Source organism: Stegodyphus dumicola, chromosome 2 (assembly GCF_044657685.1).
Source record: "Stegodyphus dumicola isolate Sdum_Otavi_A_Nest chromosome 2, ASM4465768v1".
In the NCBI taxonomy this organism is placed as follows: domain Eukaryota; kingdom Metazoa; phylum Arthropoda; class Arachnida; order Araneae; family Eresidae; genus Stegodyphus; species Stegodyphus dumicola.
Window position 1 is genome coordinate 259,933,773 of NC_140769.1, and position 23,352 is coordinate 259,957,124.

A 23,352-nucleotide genomic window follows, 5' to 3' on the forward strand; every position below is an offset into this window, starting at 1 on the left:
TTCATTTAAAATTAAGAATTTCTGCAACAATTAATTTATTATACAATATATATAATCTATTCATTAAAGCCTACATACATTTTAATACAGCACATTAAATAACTTATGCTATTAGCACGGACTAAAAAGCAAAATTACGTCAGATTTTTCATAAAATAGTGGATACATTGCTATTATGCTTTACATTAGTGATGGCTAGATGGAAGGACATATAACTATATCCCATCATCTATGTTTATTATGGCTCTTATTTCATTCAATTAATTCTACCTTTCAAACTGCTGAGTAATAATTTTTGGCTCACACAGCTGAACATACCTGTGAATGCTTGTCACTAGTAGTTAAATTTCACATCTTCCCTGCTTACCAATATTTTAGGGAAATTTTGAAAAGATCTGAAATTAGTTGAAACAAACCTTACCTATGATCACAGTTAATAGCATTTAAAGCCTAAATGGAAGCAGACTCAGTCCCTGGTTTGAAAGAAATTATGGCAAACTTCATTAATTGTATTAAACAGTATATGTATTGAATCTTTTTAAAACATAAACTGCATTATAGCAAATTGTGAATAAGAATAGTCATTGATATCTGACTAAATTTATAACTAATTAATATATCTGTATATTAAATACTGAATTCTAAAAAACAGTCATAAATCTGACTCTTTAATAACTTAAGGTCTGCTAAACACTTTGATTAATTTTAATTGGCCATTGCTACTTTACCCCTTTTAAATATTTTTAAATCCTGCCTCAAATATCTCATGCACTTGAGGTGGAATCATGAAACATTTCTGTATTTCTGATATACTTTTAATAATTCTAATAATTATCTGCTAAAAAAGCAGTTTTTTTCAGAAATTATAAATTACATTTTAAATTCGTCTTTGAAAAATAAATAAGAAGTACATTTCAGAAAACATTATTTCACAGATATAATAAAGGAAACACAAATGTTTTAGTGCGAGGGATAAAAACTAACAATTGCAAACTGAAGTCTCATGCAGATTATTAGAAACAACTACTACAGTAATGCTGCATATGTTTACAAATATCAGTTTGATACATGATAAAGAAAATGTATTTAAAATTACATCAATTAAATATATTATTTAAGATAAAAATTTAAATTATTAAGAAATGCATTTATTAAAGTCACTCAGTTTGTTAAGGAATTAAAATTTGAACAATCAACTAAAGACCTCATGCCACATCAAAAGGTCACTGTTTATCAGAACATTACATCAATCAGATCTTTATATTTGTGTTGGGAAGGAAGGGAAAACAGGTGTTGTGCTGATGCAACGTCAGCAGGAAACGGGTAGTCTCCTTTTTTAGTCATTCCTTTCGATGTTCTGGTTCATGTTCTGGCTGCTTAAAAAATGCCTGTATAGCGAGGTATCTTACATTAGAAGAAGCTCTTCAAAGATTTTTTGATGAAGAAACAGATGATGATAATGTTTATAATGACCAGAATGAAACTGATATTGTTGTTCCCTCAGAAATTGCAGAAGTTAGTGATGAAGAAGAAGGGAATGACAAAGTTTTAAATAATGATATTTTACCAAATGATATTACTGGGGAAGTTAAAATTCATGTAAGAAGTAAGTTTCAGCCTTCTAAAAGCAGTGGTAGTCATACGAAAAAGTTTAAAAAGCAGAAAACTGAAATCTTGAAATGGATAAAAAAGGAACTGTCAGTTATGTGTCAGGAAGAAAATAAAGAAAGAGATAGAACAGAAACTACAAAAGACAAAATACAAGGTAAAACTATTGCACAGATTTTCGATTTTCTGTTTAGTTCAGACATTTACTCTCTTCTCGTTGAACAGACAAATATATACGCTCAACAACAACAACAAAAAAAAAAAAAAAAAACTCCCAGAATTTATTGCATCTGAAGCTTATATGGTAAGATTTATTGGAATATTATTGCTAACAGGATATCCTTCTTTACCTCAAGAAGAAATGTATTGGTCTCTTGATAAGGACATTTCATTCCTATTGTACGAGAATCGATATCATGTTTGCAGTACAGGAATATGAAGCAGAATTTGCCTTTAGCTGACAATAATCAAATTGACAATACTGATAAATTACATAAGGTGAGACCGTATCTAAACTTATTAAATATCACAACTTTCTACTGCTGGACATAAAAAGTCTCTTTTAGATTTCAGGCGCTAGATTGCATTATTCCTTTTGCAAACTATTATTGAGAGTGTCGAATTAGCCAGAAATAGATCAGCAATAGGAAGACCTAGTAAATTCAGCATTCAAAACCATTGCATGGAGATGGTAGACATTTTGTTGTAAAATCCGACAATAACAAAAGACTTCGTAGTAAAGAGTGCCATAGCCAGATAGTTTATAGATGCAGAGTATGTAATGTAGGTTTACATCGTGTTTGTAGTGAAGCTTTTCATGCTTGAATCTTTCAATTGAAATAATCTGTATTTGTAAAAGAAATATAATGTATATTTTAATATTAAATTAATTACAAGTAAAGTAATTTGTAGATTTATAAAACCTTACACAGCTATAATCCAGTGCTCCACTCAAAGGAAACATCGCACGAGTACAATCCTATGCACTAAACATCCGTAGTCTTATTCCACTGACGTTGCACGAACGCAACACTCGCTTTTTACACAGGTAAGAGCATTTTTTTAAATTTTCAATGTAAATTGATGTTATAAATGCTTAATTTAATATTTGTTATTATTTTCATGAGAAAAGAACCATTTCTTATAGTTTTGGCGGTTAATGGGTTAAGCATCAAAATCACTTGCATTAACATATTTCATAAAAGCATGGCAACATCTTCATAAAGTGCATAAACTTATACTATCATGCAATATTAATTATCAAAAATATTTTTAAAATACTTTAAATTTCTGTCGTCATTCATCTATATGTCATTTAATTAATTGCCCATCAGTGCACATTCATCCTGTTCATCTAAGCTAAACAAATTTAAAATTTACTCCGATTTAAAAATATCTTTTAATATAGTATAAATACTTAAAATAGAACAAGCTTTTAAATATAAATGAAAAACTCTTCCAAAAGAAGATATTTTAAATTGCAAACTTTACAAAGCTAGGCATAATATGCTATCTCTAATAACTAGATAATTAGTGACTTTCCTCCAAATATTAAAAAAAATTGCACTCAATTATCTTCCGAATACTTAAACCAAATGATTTTATCCTGAAGTGTCTAACATATAGAATTAAAGATAACTTTTTTACCCTTAATAATTCTGAAAATGTTCATAAAAATTACAAGTTGTTTACTATTTGGATATAATTCAGGCTTTAGTGCTATAAAAATATAAATAAAATAGTTTAAAATACATATTACAAATTAAACATGTTTTAGAAAAAAAACTTAAATTACTAAGGTGTGTATCTATTGCTTTGACACCACTCACATTATCGAACAAAACAATTATAAAACAAAAGAATAATTAAAGATCTTATTTCATGTTAAAAGGGTACATTCTAGAGAGTGCTCACAGCAAAGATAAATTATAGATCTTACGTATCTTCTGATGGAAACATTGGGCATGTTATGGTGACAATAAATGCCTCATAAGATTAAATAATTGTATAAAGATTTTTGCAAGATTCTGAAAAAAGCCTTTTAATGTCAAACCATTTTAATGTTTTATGGTCTAACATGTATATATTCAGGTCTAGAACCTATAATTGTAATACACCAAATGAGACTTCTAGATACTACAAAATATTCTTTTCCAGGCTTCAGCATACAGAAAAAAAGAATGTATGATATTTTTTGAAATATTTAAATGAGGAGCTAATTTTTCTTATTTATTACTTGGCTTTAGTTTTTAAAAATAAATTACTACTTTAAATAACAATAATAATTACTTATTGATTGACTGAAATATCTCGCACTAAAAGACTCAGGCTTTATGGATTGTTTCCTGCTCCCTATACTCTGTATAATGTGGCTCAGACGATACCCAAATATCTTGACATACTTTAGTCCTTCGAGATGTCACAGTCCAAGCTGTAGCAGAACTGACAATGGAAGGCAGCACCAAAAAGTATTTATGCTGATATGGTAGTCGGGATTTCAAAAGCACTTGAGTAAAATATAAAGCAGAGAAGGCTAAAAAAGAATATCTTATTAGGAATATCAAATACAATATGAAAAAATATTAATTTTACAGGCAATGAAAAAAAAAAAAAAAAAAAAAAAAAAAACAAGACCCATTATAGACATAGTTAGACCAAGATGCTGAATTCAAAGAAATATGTGGAAACTCTAGTCATAATTTAGTTCACAGAAATGTACGATATTTTCCAGATTTCACTCAGTGATCAAAATTAAGATGACAATTAAGAGTAAATGAATCAAGAAAATAATACAGTCAAAAGTCGTTAATTCGGACACCCATAATCCGGAATGATCTATAATCCGGACCTCAAAGCTACAAACTTTCTGCGCATGCGTCGCGTTGATGCATGCGCATAAGACCTTTACGGCTGCGAATATGCATGTGCGCATGCGCAAAATACATTTATGAATGCGCGTTTAATGTATAACAGACGGTAGAAGCTAAGCTAAAATTATCTAATTCAGTTAATGTTGCAGATTGCATTGTTCCTTAATCTTCGAATTTGATTCGGCTTATTATTTTTTGCAGACTGTTAGAGCAATTTTATAAAAGTAAGCTTGAACTTTCGATTATGTCAAATAGAATTTCTGATATGTATTTACTAATATGTAAAAGATCTACAAAGCGAAAGTATGTTTCGAAGTATTGCTTAGTATGAGCTTGGCATTTTCAGCATGACCATTCATGCAGTTTTAAAGTGAAAGTTTTGGAACTACTTTGATGTGCGTCCTCAAGTGGCCAAATTTCGCGCCAAATATTTTTGGCGAGAAACTTCACGCTGCCATATTACTATCTAAAATTTTTGTCTACATTTCGAACTTTTAGCCTAAAATGTCTCCAAAAACGCGGTTTCCGCACATGCAAAAACTACGTTTTCAACATACAATTTAGCTAAAAATCCGAAAGAAAAACAAAAAATTTAGATAGCAAAAACGTAAAGTTTCTAACCAAAAATATTTGACAAGAATCCATGTACACGGCGACATATTTTAACTTAAAAAAACATCTACGAATGGCACAATGTAGGCAATGAACGAATCTACAAACTATACACACCTCGCTTTAATAAATTAACATAACAACAATAAATTTCAAATAATACCATGCACACAGCATTCTGTTTCAACTTTAAAAAACATCTACGAATTGCACAGTCTAGACACTAAACAACAAAATAAATTTCAAACAATTTAAAAAAACAACAATAACGACAGAAATTCATACTAAAGAACCAATGAACATAACATTCTACAAAATAAGAAGAAGGATAAAATAAAATGCACTTACCATGAATTAATGCGTTTTCGAATAGCAGAAATATAAATTTCATACCGCCTTTAACATGCCGCGACGTAATCACTATCGTATTTACATGACAGCCAGACACACTATCCAGAAAATTTATACTATGGTTCACAAATAAATAAAATCACAAATCTCTACTTCTATCATGCACTGCCATTAAAAATAATCTCCCAGACCCTTTTTCCACACTTCCAAATACCCACTACCCTTCAACAGGATAGCCACAATGATATTTCCTTTTGCCGAACTTCAATTCAACAACTACCATTTTATCTTTCCCTCCCATCTTCTCAGACACAGAGGCGAATCAACGAGTTCCAGCGAAAGATTTTTCAATGACAACAGTGTTGCCATAGAACACGCAATTGTGCCAAAAACCAGCGCAGAACACATATCGCCACATTTGGTGAAATTAGGGCATATATTAGAGTTGTACCAAAGTTTTAACTGTGTTGTTTCAGGAAATGGAAGAGAATGAATTTGATAGTTTTAACCAAAGACTTGATCTCAATGCAGACAAATCTCGTTAGGTGAGTTACCTCCTTTTCCCCTCATTCTACAATACTTTCGAAAGCTGACCACTTTAAATTTCTTAAATGATTTAATTGCTCTGTCTATTTTTTTCAAATATTAAATACAGTATGAATAGAAATCCAGAAACTAATTCATAAGTCATTCTCTCTATGGATGCTATGAGTTCTATCAATCATATAACTACAGTCAAAAGTCGCTAATTCGGACACCCGTAATCCGGAATGATCTATAATCCGGACCTCAAAGCTACAAACTTTCTGTGCATGCGCCACGTTGACACATGCGCATAGGCATTTACGTGTGTGCATAAGACCTTTTACCACTGCGCATATGCATGTGCACAAGCGCAGAATATGTTTTTGCGTGCGCGTTTTATGTATAATGGATGGTATAATCTAAAATTATCTAATTATCTATTTCAGTTAATGTTGATGATTGCGTTGTTCCTTAATCTTCAAATTTGATCTGGCTTATTATTTTTTGCAGACTGTAAGAGCAATTTTATAAAAGTAAACTTGAACTTTTGATTATGTCAAATAGAATTTCCGATTCTGGAGCTCCCAAAGGATCGTACAAAACAAAAGTATGTTTCGATGTTCATCAAACAAAAAGTGGAATTGCTGCAAAAAATGGATAAAGACATGAAGAATGTGACAGAGAGGTTAGTGAAAACGAAAAAATTTCGATTGACAAGTTAGTCGGTATTCTCGGCACAAAAATTAACGGGACTTGAACAGCGGAACTTTGTAACTGAACAAGAAAATGTGTCTGTTTATAGAATTAAAGAGAAAGTATTATCACATAAAACGAAGCAACTTAAAACAACTTACATTGTAAGAAATGTTTAATAAAGTAAACAAATAAATATTAAGCTTTTTTTTTGTAAATTTTGATACCCTTTAGATTATAATTGTTCTTTACTTCATAAATTAAGGTTTCATATTTTTAATTTTAGAATTTCTGCATGCCATCTTACGAGATTTAAACTGATGATCTATAATCCGGAAAAATCGATAATCCGGAATCGCTGAAGTCCTGACGAGTCCGGATTAACGACTTTTGACTGTATAACCTACAATTACTTGATTATTGAACATATTTCTGGACACAAAAAACATCTCTATTACTGCAACATTAATAACAATTACAGAAAATAACATTACAACAATAATTACAGAATTCTACTATTTGGATATTAAGATGATAAATAGAAATGGTGTTTACTCAGTGCAAATGATGACAGGCCGGTAAACAGAGCTCTGGTCATACATTCGGTATATGAGGCAAAACCCTGGAATAAATTTAAATGCATTAAATACAGCTTATTATTTAAAAATTAAATGCATAAATTATTAATAATATTTAACTTATAGACAGAGTACATTATTTTAAATTAATAAATCCAGGTACTTTCTAATTATCCGCACGCCAACTGAAAGTTTGCAACTTCCAAAGTTACAAACATGTTAGCAACTTTGGAAAATTGTTGGCGACTTGGGAAAAAATTGCGTTTTTGGGTATTTTTATAAATGTATATATATTTTAACAATTCATCAACCAAAACCTATTTTTTTTTTTCAATATAGAAGAATGTTCTTCCTATGTATTATTTATGTTATGAACAGTTTTTGCTTTAAAAAAAATCAAAGATTTGCACAAACTGAGCAAATTTTGGCATTCAACAGTAGCCATGATAATAATCGCCCAAGACCAACTGAAGATTCAATACACTCTAACAAAACACTCCAACATAATGAAAATTAAAAAGGGCAAACTTCTGTTACGATTCATTATGCCAAAAACAAATGTACTTAATGGTGGTTAAAAATAATAATAATAAATAAATAAATAAATAAATAAAAATAATAATAATGATATTATTATAATTTAAAAATAATAATAATAAATAAATAAATAAATAAATAAAAATAATAATAATGATATTATTATTATTTTTATTTATTTATTATTTGTATTGTCAGTTTGTACATTATTATTTGTACATTTGTACATTATTAGTTTGTACATTATTTGTACTCTCAGTTTGTACATTTATTATTTGTATTGTCAGTTTATAATGTCAGTTTGTACCTAGGCTGCCACATGAGTACTTTTTGGAGACACGATACACTGCCCCGTCAACACCTTTTCATGGCTTTCCGTTACGGTGCAGATAATTAGAAAGTAATTAAATCACAGACAATCTAATAGATTCAAAAGAATAGATTTTAAAGTAACTTTATTAATTTATGGTTCTTGTTAAATCAATTTTTAACATTGTTAATTTTTGCTTGCAGCTTTTTTTTTATACCTAGATATAAAATTCATTTTCTGGTCAATATTATTATGTACAGTAGTTAAACATTCACGTATTTATATTAAAAAAATTTGATATTTATTTTATCACATTTAATGCTTTTAAACACATAAATATGAAGTAGAAATATTTTTATAATCTGAGGTCTACTACCCCTCTTCCTTATGTCTTTTTTTCCAGTCTTAAATAATATAAACTTAAATCTTGATCTTAAATTATTCACATCTAAATGATTATTTAAATAAAAAATACTAATCCTTTTTTTTTATCAGCCTGCCTCTGTGGAGTCTAATTGCAATAAATCGCTATATTAAATTCAGTAAAAATATATCAAACTTTATAAACATCACTTTTCTGTTTTACAGGATTACTTGAATATTCATGATGAATTTAGGAAAAACTTTAACGCTACTATTTCGAAATTCATCGCTACAGTAAAGAACATTTGTACCGGAACATTCTGAACGCAACAGTAATTCTGATTGAACCGTACAGTGATTCTGAACAGTAATTCTGATTAACACCGTCATTAATTTATGATGAAACTCAAGAAATAAAAATACAACTTCTTAACATTTCAGTAGCGCGAGTAACTTTCTCTTCCAAATTTATCACCTATTAGAATTCTAAACCTGCCTTAAATTTTTCACTATACTGTTCCTTCACTTGCTTGAAATTATTCATTTCGTGCACTGCAGCAGACGAAATTTGTAGGTTACGGTTGAATTGAATATTTTAGTATTTATTGGTTCTGACTGCAATTAATTCTTATCAGAATTGTAATCTAAAAATAAAAATTAAGAATAGCTTGTTCTTAAAATTAAATTTTTATATCATGTTCCATTATAACAATTTTATATCGAATATATTATGCGTTATTTGAAATTTCATTAAAAATAAAATTTTGCTTTTCTACTATTAGGTATTGTTTATTTAACTGAGACCGCAGAGCGCTTTTCACGTTATTTTTGCCTTTTTTGTTTTTGTTCTGAATTTGTCAAGCATGATAATTTATGATCTGGATTAAATAGAGCTTTAATGGATTACCAATAATTTTGAGTTAGTATCTGTTGTCTTCCATCCCCCCGATTTTACGTAAATTTTGAGACTTTATTATTCAAAATAATCTTTGAATGATCAAATGTATTTTCTCAATTCTTTTTAATTATCGAATTGCTTCAAAACTGCCGGTTTGTGTATGTAACTCAGAATATAAGGAAACTTTATATAAACTTTATATAAGTCTAAAGGTAGCAATGGGATTTAAAATTAGAAAATCCTGATAAGAAAGTATACAGAGTTAACAAATCAAATCCAGCTCTTAATCACGAATCGTGCATCAAAATTTACTCTGTGACTACTAGCATTATAAGTAGAATTATATTTTCTGCGTCTGTTTATTCTGTAGATTTTAATGGATCGATGAAAAATAGCGCAACGAAATAAGCATACTGCATTTTGATTTTGTAAACTGAATTTTAATTTTATTTAGAAAAAGTTTTTTGAAATGTAGAAGAAAGTATTTATATTCATGTACTGATAAAAATTAGCTGACCTTTTTCTAGTCTTATGTTGTAAATAAGTTTAATAATTGATGATCTCATTCGTATGATTATGCGTATGTTATACTCCTTCACATTGAATAAAATTTTTTTTCTTAACTTTTCACATTATTTACTTTATGCAAAAAATTTTAAATGTTAATTTATGCATGTTTTTGTTTTAGTTTAATTACATTAGTTTTCTTGGATATGGCTGGTATTAAAACTCAAGCTTTAAAATGTAAAGATCTTCATGATTATCTGAAAACTTTATCAGCAGCAACGCTTGAAAAGTTGTATAACCATCCTGCAACTTGCTTGGCTGTGTTCAGGTAAATAACATTTAATTAGCTCTTATACATTTAAATAACTGTTATATATTTTACTGTATTTGAAAATGTAATCAAAGCTTCCTGCTGTTTACTGTATATCTTGACTCTCACTTAAGTAATGATTTCTTCCATTACATTTGTTATTACTAAACTCTAAAAAATTTTTTATTCCTCTTCTTTTCTAATCTGTTGCTTGGTTCTAAGTAATTTAAAATGAGAAGAAATTATACTTCTTATCCATTTGTCATCAACATTATGAACAATTACTGATAAAAAATTATTTTGTTTCTTATGAAGAAGGACCTGTATCTAATTTCTATGACATCTACTGTTTTATTTGAAATATACACTAGTGCTTTTTGCCTAATTTAAAATTGTACTTTGATGAGTTCCTCTTTGAATTATATTTATATCTGTATTAATTGCTAATAAAAGTAGCAATTTTGCAATAAGTGCAGTAGTTAACTGTTAATTACCTGGCCTATAGCAACTGAGGTCTCTGTTAACTGAGCTGGCAATCTGTTTAATGAAATAATTGGTAAAATGTAATATCAGAAACAATATGACAAAATCAGTAATTTTCATGCTTTTTATCTATGATTGATGTGTCTTGTCAAAGATGAGTCATTTGGTTATCTTCGTAAAAAATATGACTATATATGTATTGAAAATGAAAGCAACACTCATTGACAGCTAATTCTTAGACATATTTCAGAGGGTAAAAGGGGAGAATTTCGTATTAAACAATTCACCTTGTTGAACAAAAAAATTGACATAATTTCAAATTTAATCTTTACTAGCAGCTTCACTGCCAGCCTTCGTCTGGCTTTTAAATGTACCGAAAAAATGGCTGAAGGGAACACCAAACGTTAAATTTAGAAACTGCATAGAATTTTACAACTTCAGAAAAGGAACAACAGAACAACTTCATAACAAGAAAGATATTATGTATAACAAAATTACAATGAAATAAGCAATATCCCTCAATACAAATATTAATTATCCTAATAAATAAATTAACCAACTTCCCTTTGCAAAATCGGCTGATCTTTGGAATATGGTAACTGGTAGTTTGGCGTCATTTTGGAGGCGATAAAGGTTACTACCTAGGACTTTGGTAATAATGTGAGAAGTACTCAGTTCCGATTACGCATTATTTTGTGTGAGGGAAATGAGAGATCATGAGATATGTCATGTGACATTAATGGACGAATTACAGTTCTTTAATCGGAAAAGGGGGGGAATTTGGAAAACTGTAGTACTATATTATTTTGTATTAAGCTTCATTGTGTGTTGTGTGAAATAGTGGAAGTGTGCGTGCCACGTAATGAAGATTCTGAAGATTAGGTAAGTTAGTATTTTTAATCATTTGTGGATATTATTTTTATGCATTTTTCTAAATGTAAGGAGTAAATAAATTAATATGGTATTATTGGAAAATTGTTATTAGCAATGATTTAGTTTAAAGTAATTAGGATTGTAATCTAATTTTGGTTGATCTTTAGATTATGGTAACTTGGCGAAAATTTCGTGACCAACTCTGCTACAGCAACCCTCTTTTTTTTTTTTCAGCCACCATTTTATCTTCACGAAGTAAAGACATGTTTCTTTTCTTTTTATTTACTGAACACTTTTTCCAACAATCTACTAGCCAAATTACACTTATACTAGAAATTTATCTAACAAAACTGCTTAATCATGACAAATATTCACTGCAAAATTGGAAAAAAGTGCACAATCGCAAACTCCTTGCGCGTTTTTCACAATGACACATACACATAAACCATGTACACGTCGACTTATTTTTACTTAAAAAAAATCCCAGAATTGCACAAAAATGGCATTGCGCACACTCTTCACTATATCCATGTACACTGCTTTTTTCTCATAAATTAGAAAAATTTCAGGAAAATGCATGACAATTTTCTGAATCTTTAAACCCGGTAAAAAGAACATATATGAAATAACCTTATCGCGGAAAAGTATATAACCTTTCCAAATATGAACATTTCCACGTATAAAATAAACAAAATATCTAAAAACTTTTACCTCTAAATTATCTATTATATTATAAACGTCACCAACGAATTCATACCGCAAACATTACAAATACTTAAATTATTTCCATGCATGTTTACTTCAACTAAAACATATACCAAATTCCTACAAACATAAAATTCACAAAATAACTATCATTTAATTAAAATATCACTAAAACATGTACACGTCAACTTATTTTTACTTAAAAAAACATCTCAGAATTGCACAAAAATGGCATTGTGCACACTCTTCACTATATCCATATACACTGCTTTTTTCTCGTAAATTAGAAAAATTTCACGAAAATGCATGAAAATACTCAATGTATACTACTCAAACATATTCCAAAATACTACAAACATATAACTCACAAAATCACGATCATATATATCATATATATTATTATATATATAATATAATTAAATTAAAAAAACACTACTTAAAATATAAATAAGCACATACATTAAATTAATAAAAATTAGATTACAATCCTAATTACTTTAAACTAAATCATTGCTAATAACAATTTTCAAATAAAACCATTTTAATTTATTTACTCCTTACATTTAGAACAATGCATAAAAATAATATCCTCAAATTATTAAAAATACTAACTTACCTAAACTTCTTCAAAATCTTCATTACGTCGCTGCAGTACTACTGCTAATTTCTAAATCCTAAAACCAGTAGTCTACTGGAAGTCTATTCATTAAGTAATAAGAAATTAATAAAATTTCACCTATACTCAAACTACTTTCAGCAAACCACGTACCCTTCCTTACACTCCTTTTCACAAAATGTCCATTTTCACCATATTTCTTGCACCACCATTTAAACTTGTAATATCCTTCCTTTCACACAATCTCAACTTATTATTATTATCATCAGATAAATGCATTAAAAATATAGAATTCACTTTACATAGCGCCATGCAATCTGAAAATTAATCAACACTATTTCACACAACACACAATGAAGCTTTTCCAAATTAAACCCCTTTTCCGATTAAAGAACTATAATTCGTCCATTAATGTCACGTTTCACACAACACAGAATATAGCTAAATACGAAATTTCCAGATTTCCCCCCTTTTCCGATTAAACAACTGTAATTCGTCCATTAATGTCACATGACATATCTCATGATCTCTCATTTCCCTCACACAAAATGATGCGTAATCGGAACTGAGTGCTTCTCACATTATTACCAAAGTCCTAGGTAATAACCTTTATCGCCTCCAAAATGTCGCCAAACTACCAGTTCCCATATTCCAAAGATCAGCCCTAATTTTTATTAATTTAATGTATGTGCTTTATCTTTATTTTAAGTAGTGTTTTTTAATTTAATTATATTTTAATTTAATGATCGTGATTTTGTGAATTATATGTTTTTAGTATTTTGGAATACGTTTGAGTAGAATACATTGAGTATTTTCATGCATTTTCGTGAAATTTTTCTAATTTATGAGAAAAAAGCAGTGTACATGGATATAGTAAAGAGTGTGCGCAATGCCATTTTTGTGCAATTCTGGGATGTTATTTTAAGTAAAAATAAGTCGACGTGTACATGGTTTAGTGATATTTTAATTAAATGATAGTTATTTTATGAATTTTATGTTTGTAGGAATTTGGTATACGTTTCAGTTGAAGTAAACGTCCATCGAAGTAATTTAAATATTTGACACTAAGTATTTGTAACCATTTGTAATGTTTGCGGTATGAATTCGTTGGTGACGTTTATAATATAATAGATAATTTAGAGGTAAAAGTTTTTTTATATTTTATTTATTTTATACGTGGAAATGTTCATCTTTGGAAAGGGTATATACTTTTTGCGATCAGGTAATTTCATATATGTTCTTTTTACCGGATTTAAAGATTCACAAAATTGTCATGCATTTTCGTGAAATTTTTCTAATTTATGAGAAAAAAGCAGTGTACATGGATATAGTAAAGAGTGTGCACAATGCCATTTTTGTGCTATTCTGGGATGTTTTTTTTTAAGTAAAAATAAGTCGACGTGTACATGGTTTAGTGATATTTTAATTAAATGATAGTTATTTTGTGAATTTTATGTTTGTAGGAATTTGGTATACGTTTCAGTTGAAGTAAACGTGTTTGGAAATAAATTAAATATTTGACACTAAGTATTTTTAACCATTTGTAATGTTTGCGGTATGAATTCTTTGGTGACGTTTATAATATAATAGATAATTTAGAGGTAAAAGTTTTTGGATATTTTATTTATTTTATACGTGGAAATGTTCATCCTTGGAAAGGGTATATACTTTTTCGCGATCAGGTAATTTCATATATGTGCTTTTTAGAGTTTAAAGATTCACAGAATTTTTTTGCATTTTCGTGCAAATTTTTGTAAATTATGAGAAAATAGCAGTGTAGATGGATAAAGTTAAGAGTGTGTGCAATGCCATTTTTGTGCAATTCTGGGAGGTTTTTTTAAGTAAAAATAAGTCGACGTGTAAATGGTTTATGTGTATGTGCTATTCTGAAAAACGCGCAAGGAGTTTGAGATTGTGCACTTTTTCCCAATTTTGCTGTTAATATTTGTCATGATTAAGCAGTTTTGTTACATAAAATTTCTAGCATAAGTGTAATTCGGCTAGTAGATTGTTGGAAAAAGTGTTCAGTAAATAAAAAGAAAAGAAACGTCTTTACTTCGTGAAGACAAAATGGCGACGAAAAAAAGAAATAGAGGGATGCTGTAGCAGAGTTGGTCGCCAAATTTTCGACAAAAAATAGCCAAGTTACCATAATCCAAAGATCAACCGCAAAATCTTAAGAACTCAAATAGTATAAAGGAGGTTAAGAACTTTGTTTCCTAAAAAAATCACTCAAAACTTTTCAATATCTTAAAAACAGTGAAATGAGCAATAAATAACATAAAAGAATACAAAAAGCAAAAAATTCTAAAAAGCAAAGTATAATTAATGATATTTTATCTTTTATTTTCAAGAGAAAAAAATTGCAATGAAATAAGCTATATTCCTTAATACAAATATTAACTATCCTAACAAAAAAATTAACCAACTTTACGTTGAAAAAAAAAAAATCATGCAAAACTTTTCAATATCTTACAAACAGTGAAATAAGCAAATACCTTTAGGCATGTGCATAATACGTTTATGCATGCATGTTTAATGTATAATGGACGGTATAAACTAGGCTAAAATTATCTAATTATCTATTTCAGTTAATGTTGCAGATTGTGTTGTTCCTTAATCTTCTAATTAATCTTCCTTAATAATCAGCTTATTATTTTTTGCAAAATGAGCAATTTTATAAAAAGTAAGCTTGAACTTTCGATGATGTCAAAAAGAGTTTCCGATTCTGGAGCTGCCAAAGGGTCTACAAAGTGAAAGCATGTTTCGATATCCATCAAACAAAAAGTGGAATTGCTGCAAAAAATGGATAAAGGCATGAAGAAAGTGACAGAGAGGTTAGTGAAAAGGAAAAAATTTTGATTGACAAGTTAGTCGGTATTCTCGGCACAGCAATTACAGGACTTGAACAGCGGAACTTGTAACTGAACAAGAAATTATGTTTATAGAATTAAAGAGAAAGGATTAGCACATAAAACGAAGCAACTTAAACAACTTACATTGAAAGAAATGTTTAATAAAGTAAACAAATAAATATTAAGCTTTTTTTTTGTAAATTTTGATACCCTTTAGATCATAATTGTTCTTTATTTCATAAATTATAGTTTCATATTTTTAATTTTATAATTTCTGCATGCCATCTTTCCAGATTTACATTCATGGTCTATAATCCGTAAAAACCCCTAATCCGGATTTGCCGAAGTCCCGACGAATCCGGATTGAAGACTTTGTACTGTATATATTGTATATTGTGGAAATAATTTTTTAGCAATAATTTAATATTTAACGTTATATATGCTGCTTCTATCTTAGAATTTAAATTGCACTGGAGCTTGACTGTACTTCTCAGTTTTTTAGATAATTTCTAATTCTAGTCAAAGCATACTGGAACCCTAAATAAAAGGGCTCCAGCACTTCTCTTTTGTAACTGAACTACAATTTTAACAAAAAATTCTTTTGATATCGAAGATTTATTTTAATCACATGCTGTATAAAAAACCAATTCTGTCTTCTGAATGCATGCCTCTTTGTATAAAAAAATACTAAAAAAAAGTAAAGGTACTTCATTTGTAATAACCACTGTGTTCTGGTAATATTTAATATTGCCTTTATTTCAATTTGTTCTTATAAATGTTAATTTTCATTTCAGAGAACTTCCAACTTTAGCCAAACATTATATCACTCGTTTGTTATTTGTAGAGCAACCTGTGCCTCAAGCTGTTATTGGATCATGGTTAGGACAGCAGTTTGTAAAGTAATACATTATATATTTTTAAATTTACCACTTGTTTCAAATATTTATGCATCATCTATTTTCAATGTATTCATTTTTATTGCATTTTAATACTTTTAATTGTACTTCAATAGAGAACATTTGGAAGCTGTTGAGTCATTATGTGAACTTCATTTGTATAAGGAATATCCTGTGCCAGGTGGTTTACCAGGATGGGCACTTAATGCTACTTTCAGAAAGAACTTGAAAAATGCACTACTTGGAGGGTGAATATATTAAATGCACTTAAATATATTAATTGTATTTTTGTGCATTTATATTATTTATTTATTTCTGACTTCTGCATTTTTAAGAGATTTACATTTTTTAGCTTTTTAACTGAAGTGTCACTTATCAATGTATTGCCTGTATTCATTATTTATTTCTGACATTTTTCTTTATAAAATTTCTGAATTTATAAGAGATTTATATAATTTTAGCTTTTTAACTGAAGTGTCACTTATTACTGCGTTTTTCTCCCATTCTCTCATTTTGCTCGTTTCACTGAATTATTGCAAAATGGGGATTTTTCACATATTTAAAAGTTAACAAAGTATATTGCATGAGTATCTTGCAGTATGTACACCTTGAAAAAAAAAAAGAAAAAAAAAAAAAAAAAAAAATTTGGACAGTTCTATATGTTTTGTTCTACTAGACCTGTTGAATTTTAAGTTGTGTTTTCCATGTCTTATTTCCTACTTAGAATATATACATACAACATTATTCTAACATATATATTTATTTTGACAAAAAATCGGACATTTTCTGAAATAACATGCCAGTTTTTCTCCATATTTCAATTCTATGACTCAAATTATGTCCAAGTATCAAATTTTGTAAAATCTGGTGAGAAACTTACCGAGAAATTAAAAAATTTATCTCTCTGCACTTTTTCCCATTTGCACCAAGAATAATTCACTTGGCAAACTTCTTAATATATAGCAACTATTTTCCTTTCCTATTTTTCTTTGTGCATGATTGGGGAAAAAAAAAGTGTGTAAGATAAAAAATATGTGAATAAAAATTATAATTTAAACTAACTGTAAAACATTAATGCTCCCTCTCTATTCTAAAAACCACAATAACTTCTCTGGATTGCGTCATTGCTAGATCAGTCTATAGCCTGCGCAGCTCTGATAATGCAATAATTGGGAACTGAAACTACCACTGTAAACCAAAACTTTTCTCTTTTACATGCATCCATTTTCATAACTATGCACTTCAGCTTCTGTCTGTAATTTCTGTCTGTAAATGTCTGTAAAAAAACTAATTTTTTCAGGGTTCGTACTGTCCTTAAAAGTCCTTAGGTGTTTTGGAATCGATTTTTGGTTCTAATTTAATTTTAAGTCCTTAATTTTAGCCAAAATTGGCAAAGGGTCCTTAATTTTAGTTCTCTGAAATTTCTGTCTTGTTTTTACGACTGCTGTTTTGAGTGTGAATTATCATTATGGAGGAATATTTTTGACAATTCACTGACAAATATGATTATCTTTTGAATGGGTTCATTTATAATTTGTTCCTATTTCTAATATAAAGGGTGGGATACTGAAATTTCTGAGCAGAGTCAAATTTGCTCTGTCAATTTTTCAAATTTCAAATTTTTCAAAGAGTCATTTCAAAATTATTTCATTTTTTTTCTATTGAAGAGCATTTAAAGAACTTTCTGCTTTTGGAGATGTGAATTCATTTATTAAACGGCTCTAAATTTGACGACTTCTCAACATTTTGGCGATTTTAAGGTTAATTTCTATAGAAAATTTTTAATTCAGAGATCTGGGAATTTTTCGACGATTATTTTTAGAAACATTATAACACTGATAAATTTAACTAAAATAATGGTAATATATTTAAATTGCATTTAAGGAATAACATTAAAATAAAACATTTTTATTTTCTTTGCTGTCATATTATAAAGTGGCATAGCTCTCCATTTTGGCGACTTGTTATATAGTATTAATTCAGAAGTCAAGTAACAAAAATCAGCATTATATTTCCAAATTTTCACAGGACTAGTTTCAATGGTTTTACTGAACCATCATCCTCACCTGCAAAAGTGCAAATGAAAAAGCTAGGATATAATGATTATATAAGATAAGATAGCCTGGACAGATCTATTTTATTATGAGAAAGTTATTACAAAAACAGAGTTCAGACATAACTTGATTAAATTTTAATTCAGTTTATTCAACTTCCATTTCCTGATAGGTCCTTAATTTTTTTCATTAATGGTCCTTTAAAGTCTTAAAAGTACTTAATTTCCATATGCAGAAATGTGTACGAACCCTGTTTTTTGCAGGTATGCTTAGAAATACATATATTTTAAGATGACATTAAAAATTTTATAGGTTATAATTCAAAATTTTTTTCAAAAAATTTATAAAAAATATTTAAAAGTAAATCATAACTAATGGGCAAATTTTATTTAGAATGAACCTAAATTTTGAATTGTGAAAGGAAGAATCAAATAAGTTTTTTTAACAAATAGTGACGTATGTATGAGACTGACCTGTTCTTAACATAGTTAGAGAATTTTCTCTTTAGTTTTTTTACCTAATTCCCAATATAGTCAAAAGTCTTTAATCCGGACTCGTCGGGACTTCGGCGATTCCGGATTATCGATTTTTCCGGATTATAGATCATCAGTTTAAATCTGGTAAGCTGGCATGCAAAATCATAAAATTAAAAATATGAAACCGTAATTTATAAAATAATGAGCAATTATGATCTAAAGGGTATCAAAATTTACCAAAAAAGAAGCCTAATATATATTTGTTTACTTTATTAAAAATTTCTTTCAACGCGCGGATGCGTAAAGCATACCTTACGCGTAGCCGAAATTAGAAAATTGCAACCAGAAAACTATTTGATTTGTATTCGTGATATTTATAATGACGAGGAATTTGATTTAAATCATATCAAAGACGGAGTACATCGAAATTAAATACTACATTTAGTAAGGAATTATAAGCCGAATAAAATAAAAACATCTGCCCTGAAGATAACGATAGTGTTGACAGATCAACTTCCAGTTCATTGCGCACCACGACGTCCCCCCCCCCCCCCGCGCAAAGCAGCGTGAAATTGATAAACGGATTTCGGAACAGTTAGATAAACAAAGGTTATGCTTTTATCCATTTTTTGTAGCAATTCGTTTTTTGTTTGATGGACATCGAAACATACTTTCGTTTTCAAGATCCTTTGGGAGCTCCAGCATCGGAAATTCTATTTGACATAATCGAAAGTTCAAGCTTACTTTTAGAAAATTGCTCTTACAGTCTGCAAAAAATAATAAGCCGGATCCAATTCGAAGATTAAGGAACAACGCAATTATCAACATTAACTGAAATAGATAATTAGATAATTTTAGCTTATACCGTCCGTTATACATTAAATGCGCATGCGAAAACGTATTCTGCACTTGCGCAGACGCATATGCGCAGTCGTAAATGTCTTGCGCACACGAGTAAAACGCCTATGCACATGCGTCAATGCGGCTCATGCGCAGAAAGATTTTAGCATTGAGGTCCGGATTATAGATCATTCCGGATTACGGGTGTCCGAATTAACGACTTTTGACTGTACTATTATACTATAGATTTAATGCTTCATAACTTGCTGTTGGTTTACATGTTCCAAATCATATGCTATTTGTTGAATATTCTGTGCTTTATAGAAGCTTTTATGGTACTTTAAGAAAATCCCATTCATTTTTTGTCTATTAAAGAAAAGACACCAAATTACGCGATTTTTCGCCAAAAATAGAAAAGTCTTCTTCAAATATGCTGGGTTTGGTGTAACTTACATGTTTTAGTTATTATTCTTGAGTAAAGACTCCTTTTTTCCCCTCTATCACACATTTTCGAATAAAAAAAAAAAGATTAAAAATTGCGACCTATCTACTACAGAAGAGTATGCTTTTGAATATTTCCAAAGTTATGCAATCTCACTGGCCTCAAAAAAATGTGTTAATGGCCACGAAATGGCGCTTTATTTAAAAACTGAAAAGCAGTGGCATTGCAATGTTAAGGCTTCTGTGAAGCGAGTGTAAATTTGAAAGGAAACGTGGTTTGAGTGTTCTACTATTTCATTTTTGACTGCACTCTGATTCATTTATAGTTGGCACAGAGAATTGACGACTATTGAATGGGGAAAAGAGGAATTAGAGTTAAGTGACAAGACTGTTATAAATTGGAAAATTACCTGAGAGAAGTTTGCACACACAGCCTTTTATCAAGGCCATAAATTTGAAAGAAAAATAAGAATAGAACATTTTTCTTGTATTTAGTAAATGGGTTTTTTTGCTTTGGTATGATTGGCGGCGTCTCTTGTGGTCGATGGGATTTTCCGTAAGTATCGCATAAACTAGTATCAAACTTCTAACATACTTGGAGTAAATTATCATTGTACCAAAGTCTTCAAAAGGTTTAAAATAACCTTTTATTAATACAAAATGTGACTATAAATGCTGTTGTTGGACATAAATGAACATCTTGTACTTGACAAAATCAACCACCACTTACATCGATGTAACTTAAAGAAACAGTCAGATTCAAATTTAAGACTTAAACTTTATAATCTAAGATTGATTTTAAAATCAAAATTGACTGGGAACCTCTTAACAATTAAATGTTGGCAGCAAAAAATGCAAAGCCAAAGAATGACAATCTTATCAGAGCTCATGAAACCTAGTAACATGGCCCTAAGAGACAAACACACTGTGTCTTACAATCCAAAACCCTCAAATATTCTTTAACTCATTTACATTTCTGGTGAGAAAATGGAAAAGAGAAATTATAGTAAAGATCTAAATCATAATAACTGGTTAATTAAAAAAATAATAGCCCTACAATCTAATGGTGAGTTGGAACTGAAAGGGGAAAACTGTACAATGCATATCATTTCTAAGGACAATATTTAAAGAAAACATGTGAAAGGTTAAAAAGCATATGTAAATAACACATGTTACTGTATTATCTATGTCAAAGGATTCACTTATGATTATGGTGTTCAACGCTGCTCTTTTTATTTCCACATTTTTTGTTCGCTAGGGCAAATTGTACTATTGGATTGTGATTTAACCATTGTATATTTATTAACGCAATTATTACAGTACTCAAATTCTATTTCAATAAATATAACATGTACATTGCAACGTTGGCACATTGCAAGTAATATAACAAGGAGAATACATTTTAATAAAACAGTTTACATACATAAAGGTTCTGTTAATCCATTTCATCCCTTGCTTTTTATAAATTAATCTTGGAAGCACTATTTGCACAGTAGTGTCCTCATGGGAAGATAGTGAAACATGGCCTCTTCAAATTAAGGTTCATCATCTATGTAGCATGGAATACTGCTTTTAAAATATTTGACTTAGTGTATCTGAACAACTTTCATAATGATGCTGGCACTGTTTGCTTTGGTTTGTAAAAGTGCCACCTAATTATAGTTGTGACATTTTATCTTTGTCGAAATTAGAGTCACCATTCCAATTCCATAGAGAGAAGTTAATGCAAGGATGAAGATGACATGCCTGGTTTTATATCTGTTACTAATAAGATTGGAAGTACAGTCAAAAGTCGTTAATCCGGACTCGTCGGGACTTCGGCGATTCCGGATTATCGTTTTTTCCAGATTATAGATCATCAGTTTAAATCTGGTAAGATGGCATGCAGAAATTACAAAATTAAAAATATGAAACCGTAATTTATGAAATAAAGAACAATTATGATCTAAAGGGTATCAAAATTTACAAAAAGAAAAAGTTTAATATTTATTTGTTTACTTTATTAAACATTTCCTTCAATGTAAGTTGCTTCGTTTCATGTGATAATACTTTCTCTTTAATTCTATTAAACAGACATAATTTCTTGTTTAGTTACAAAGTTCCGCTGTTCAAGTCCTATAATTGCTGTGTTGAGAATACCGACTAATTTGTCGGTTTTCGTTTTCAATAACCTCTGGGTCACTTTCTTCACTATTGGAAGCGAATTATAATGACGAGGAACTTGATTTAAATCATATCAAAGACGGAGTATATCGAGATGAAATACTACACTTAGTACGGAATTATAAACCAAATAAAATAAAAACATCTGCTCTGAAGATAAGGATAGTGCTGACAGATCAACTTCCAATCCGCAGCGTGAAATTGATAAACAGATTTCGGATTTCAAAACATACTTTCGCTTTGTAGATACAAATTACATATTAGTAAATATATATCGGAAATTCTATTTGACATAATCTTTCTGATCTATCATAATCTAATAATGACGTTTCTGCCCCCCCCCCTCAGCCGCAGAGCAGCGTGAAATTGATAAACAGATTTCGGATTTCAAAACATACTTTCGCTTTGTAGTAAATATATATCGGAAATTCTATTTGACATAATCAAAAGTTCAAGCTTACTTTTATAAAACTGCTCTAACAGTCTTCAAAAAATAATAAGCCGGATCCAATTCGAAGATTAAGGAACAACGCAATCTGCAACATTAACTGAATTAGATAACTTTAGCTTAGCGTATAACTCCGTTACACATTAAACGCGCATGCGCACAAACATATTCGCAGCTGTAAGGGTCTTATGCGCTCTCGTAAACGCCTGTGCGCATGCGTGAACGCGACGCATGCGCAGGAAGTTTGTAGCCTTGAGGTCCGGATTATAGATCATTCCGGATTATGGGTGTCCGAATTAACGACTTTTGACTGTATATAATAGCTTAGCATATATAAAAA

General features: G+C 29.6%; 2 protein-coding genes across 2 annotated transcripts in view; one reads left to right on the forward strand and one right to left on the reverse strand.

Moving 5' to 3' along the window:
* Positions 1-793: 793 nt before the first annotated feature.
* Positions 794-9,038, reverse strand: LOC118188998 (transmembrane protein 141). The gene is made up of 3 exons (XM_035359529.2): positions 8,944-9,038; positions 7,215-7,281; positions 794-4,141 (listed from the first exon to the last, which is right to left on the reverse strand). The coding sequence occupies exons 1-3, from the start codon at positions 8,989-8,991 to the stop codon at positions 3,933-3,935; spliced, it is 324 nt and encodes a 107-aa protein (XP_035215420.1). The 5' UTR covers positions 8,992-9,038; the 3' UTR covers positions 794-3,932.
* Positions 9,039-9,247: 209 nt separating this feature from the next.
* Positions 9,248-23,352, forward strand: part of mrn (general transcription factor IIH subunit 4 marionette) — a 46,770-nt gene continuing 32,665 nt past the window's right edge. Inside the window, exons 1-4 of the mRNA XM_085812092.1 lie at positions 9,248-9,366; positions 10,034-10,180; positions 16,489-16,593; positions 16,707-16,838. Of these exons, the coding sequence (XP_085668218.1) occupies positions 10,059-10,180; positions 16,489-16,593; positions 16,707-16,838 (359 nt within the window). The 5' untranslated portion in view covers positions 9,248-9,366; positions 10,034-10,058. The remainder of the gene's footprint in view (positions 9,367-10,033; positions 10,181-16,488; positions 16,594-16,706; positions 16,839-23,352) is intronic.

Bases quoted from the DNA above. Each gene is read 5' to 3' on its own strand.
- LOC118188998 (XM_035359529.2), bottom strand. From the start codon at position 8,991: ATGAATAATTTCAAGCAAGTGAAGGAACAGTATAGTGAAAAATTTAAG. The intron at 7,282-8,943 runs GCAGGTTTAGAA...AATTTATTCCAG, and splicing joins AGTATAGTGAAAAATTTAAG to GGTTTTGCCTCATATACCGA. The intron at 4,142-7,214 runs GTAAACACCATT...ATTCTTTTTTAG, and splicing joins CCTGTCATCATTTGCACTGA to CCTTCTCTGCTTTATATTTT.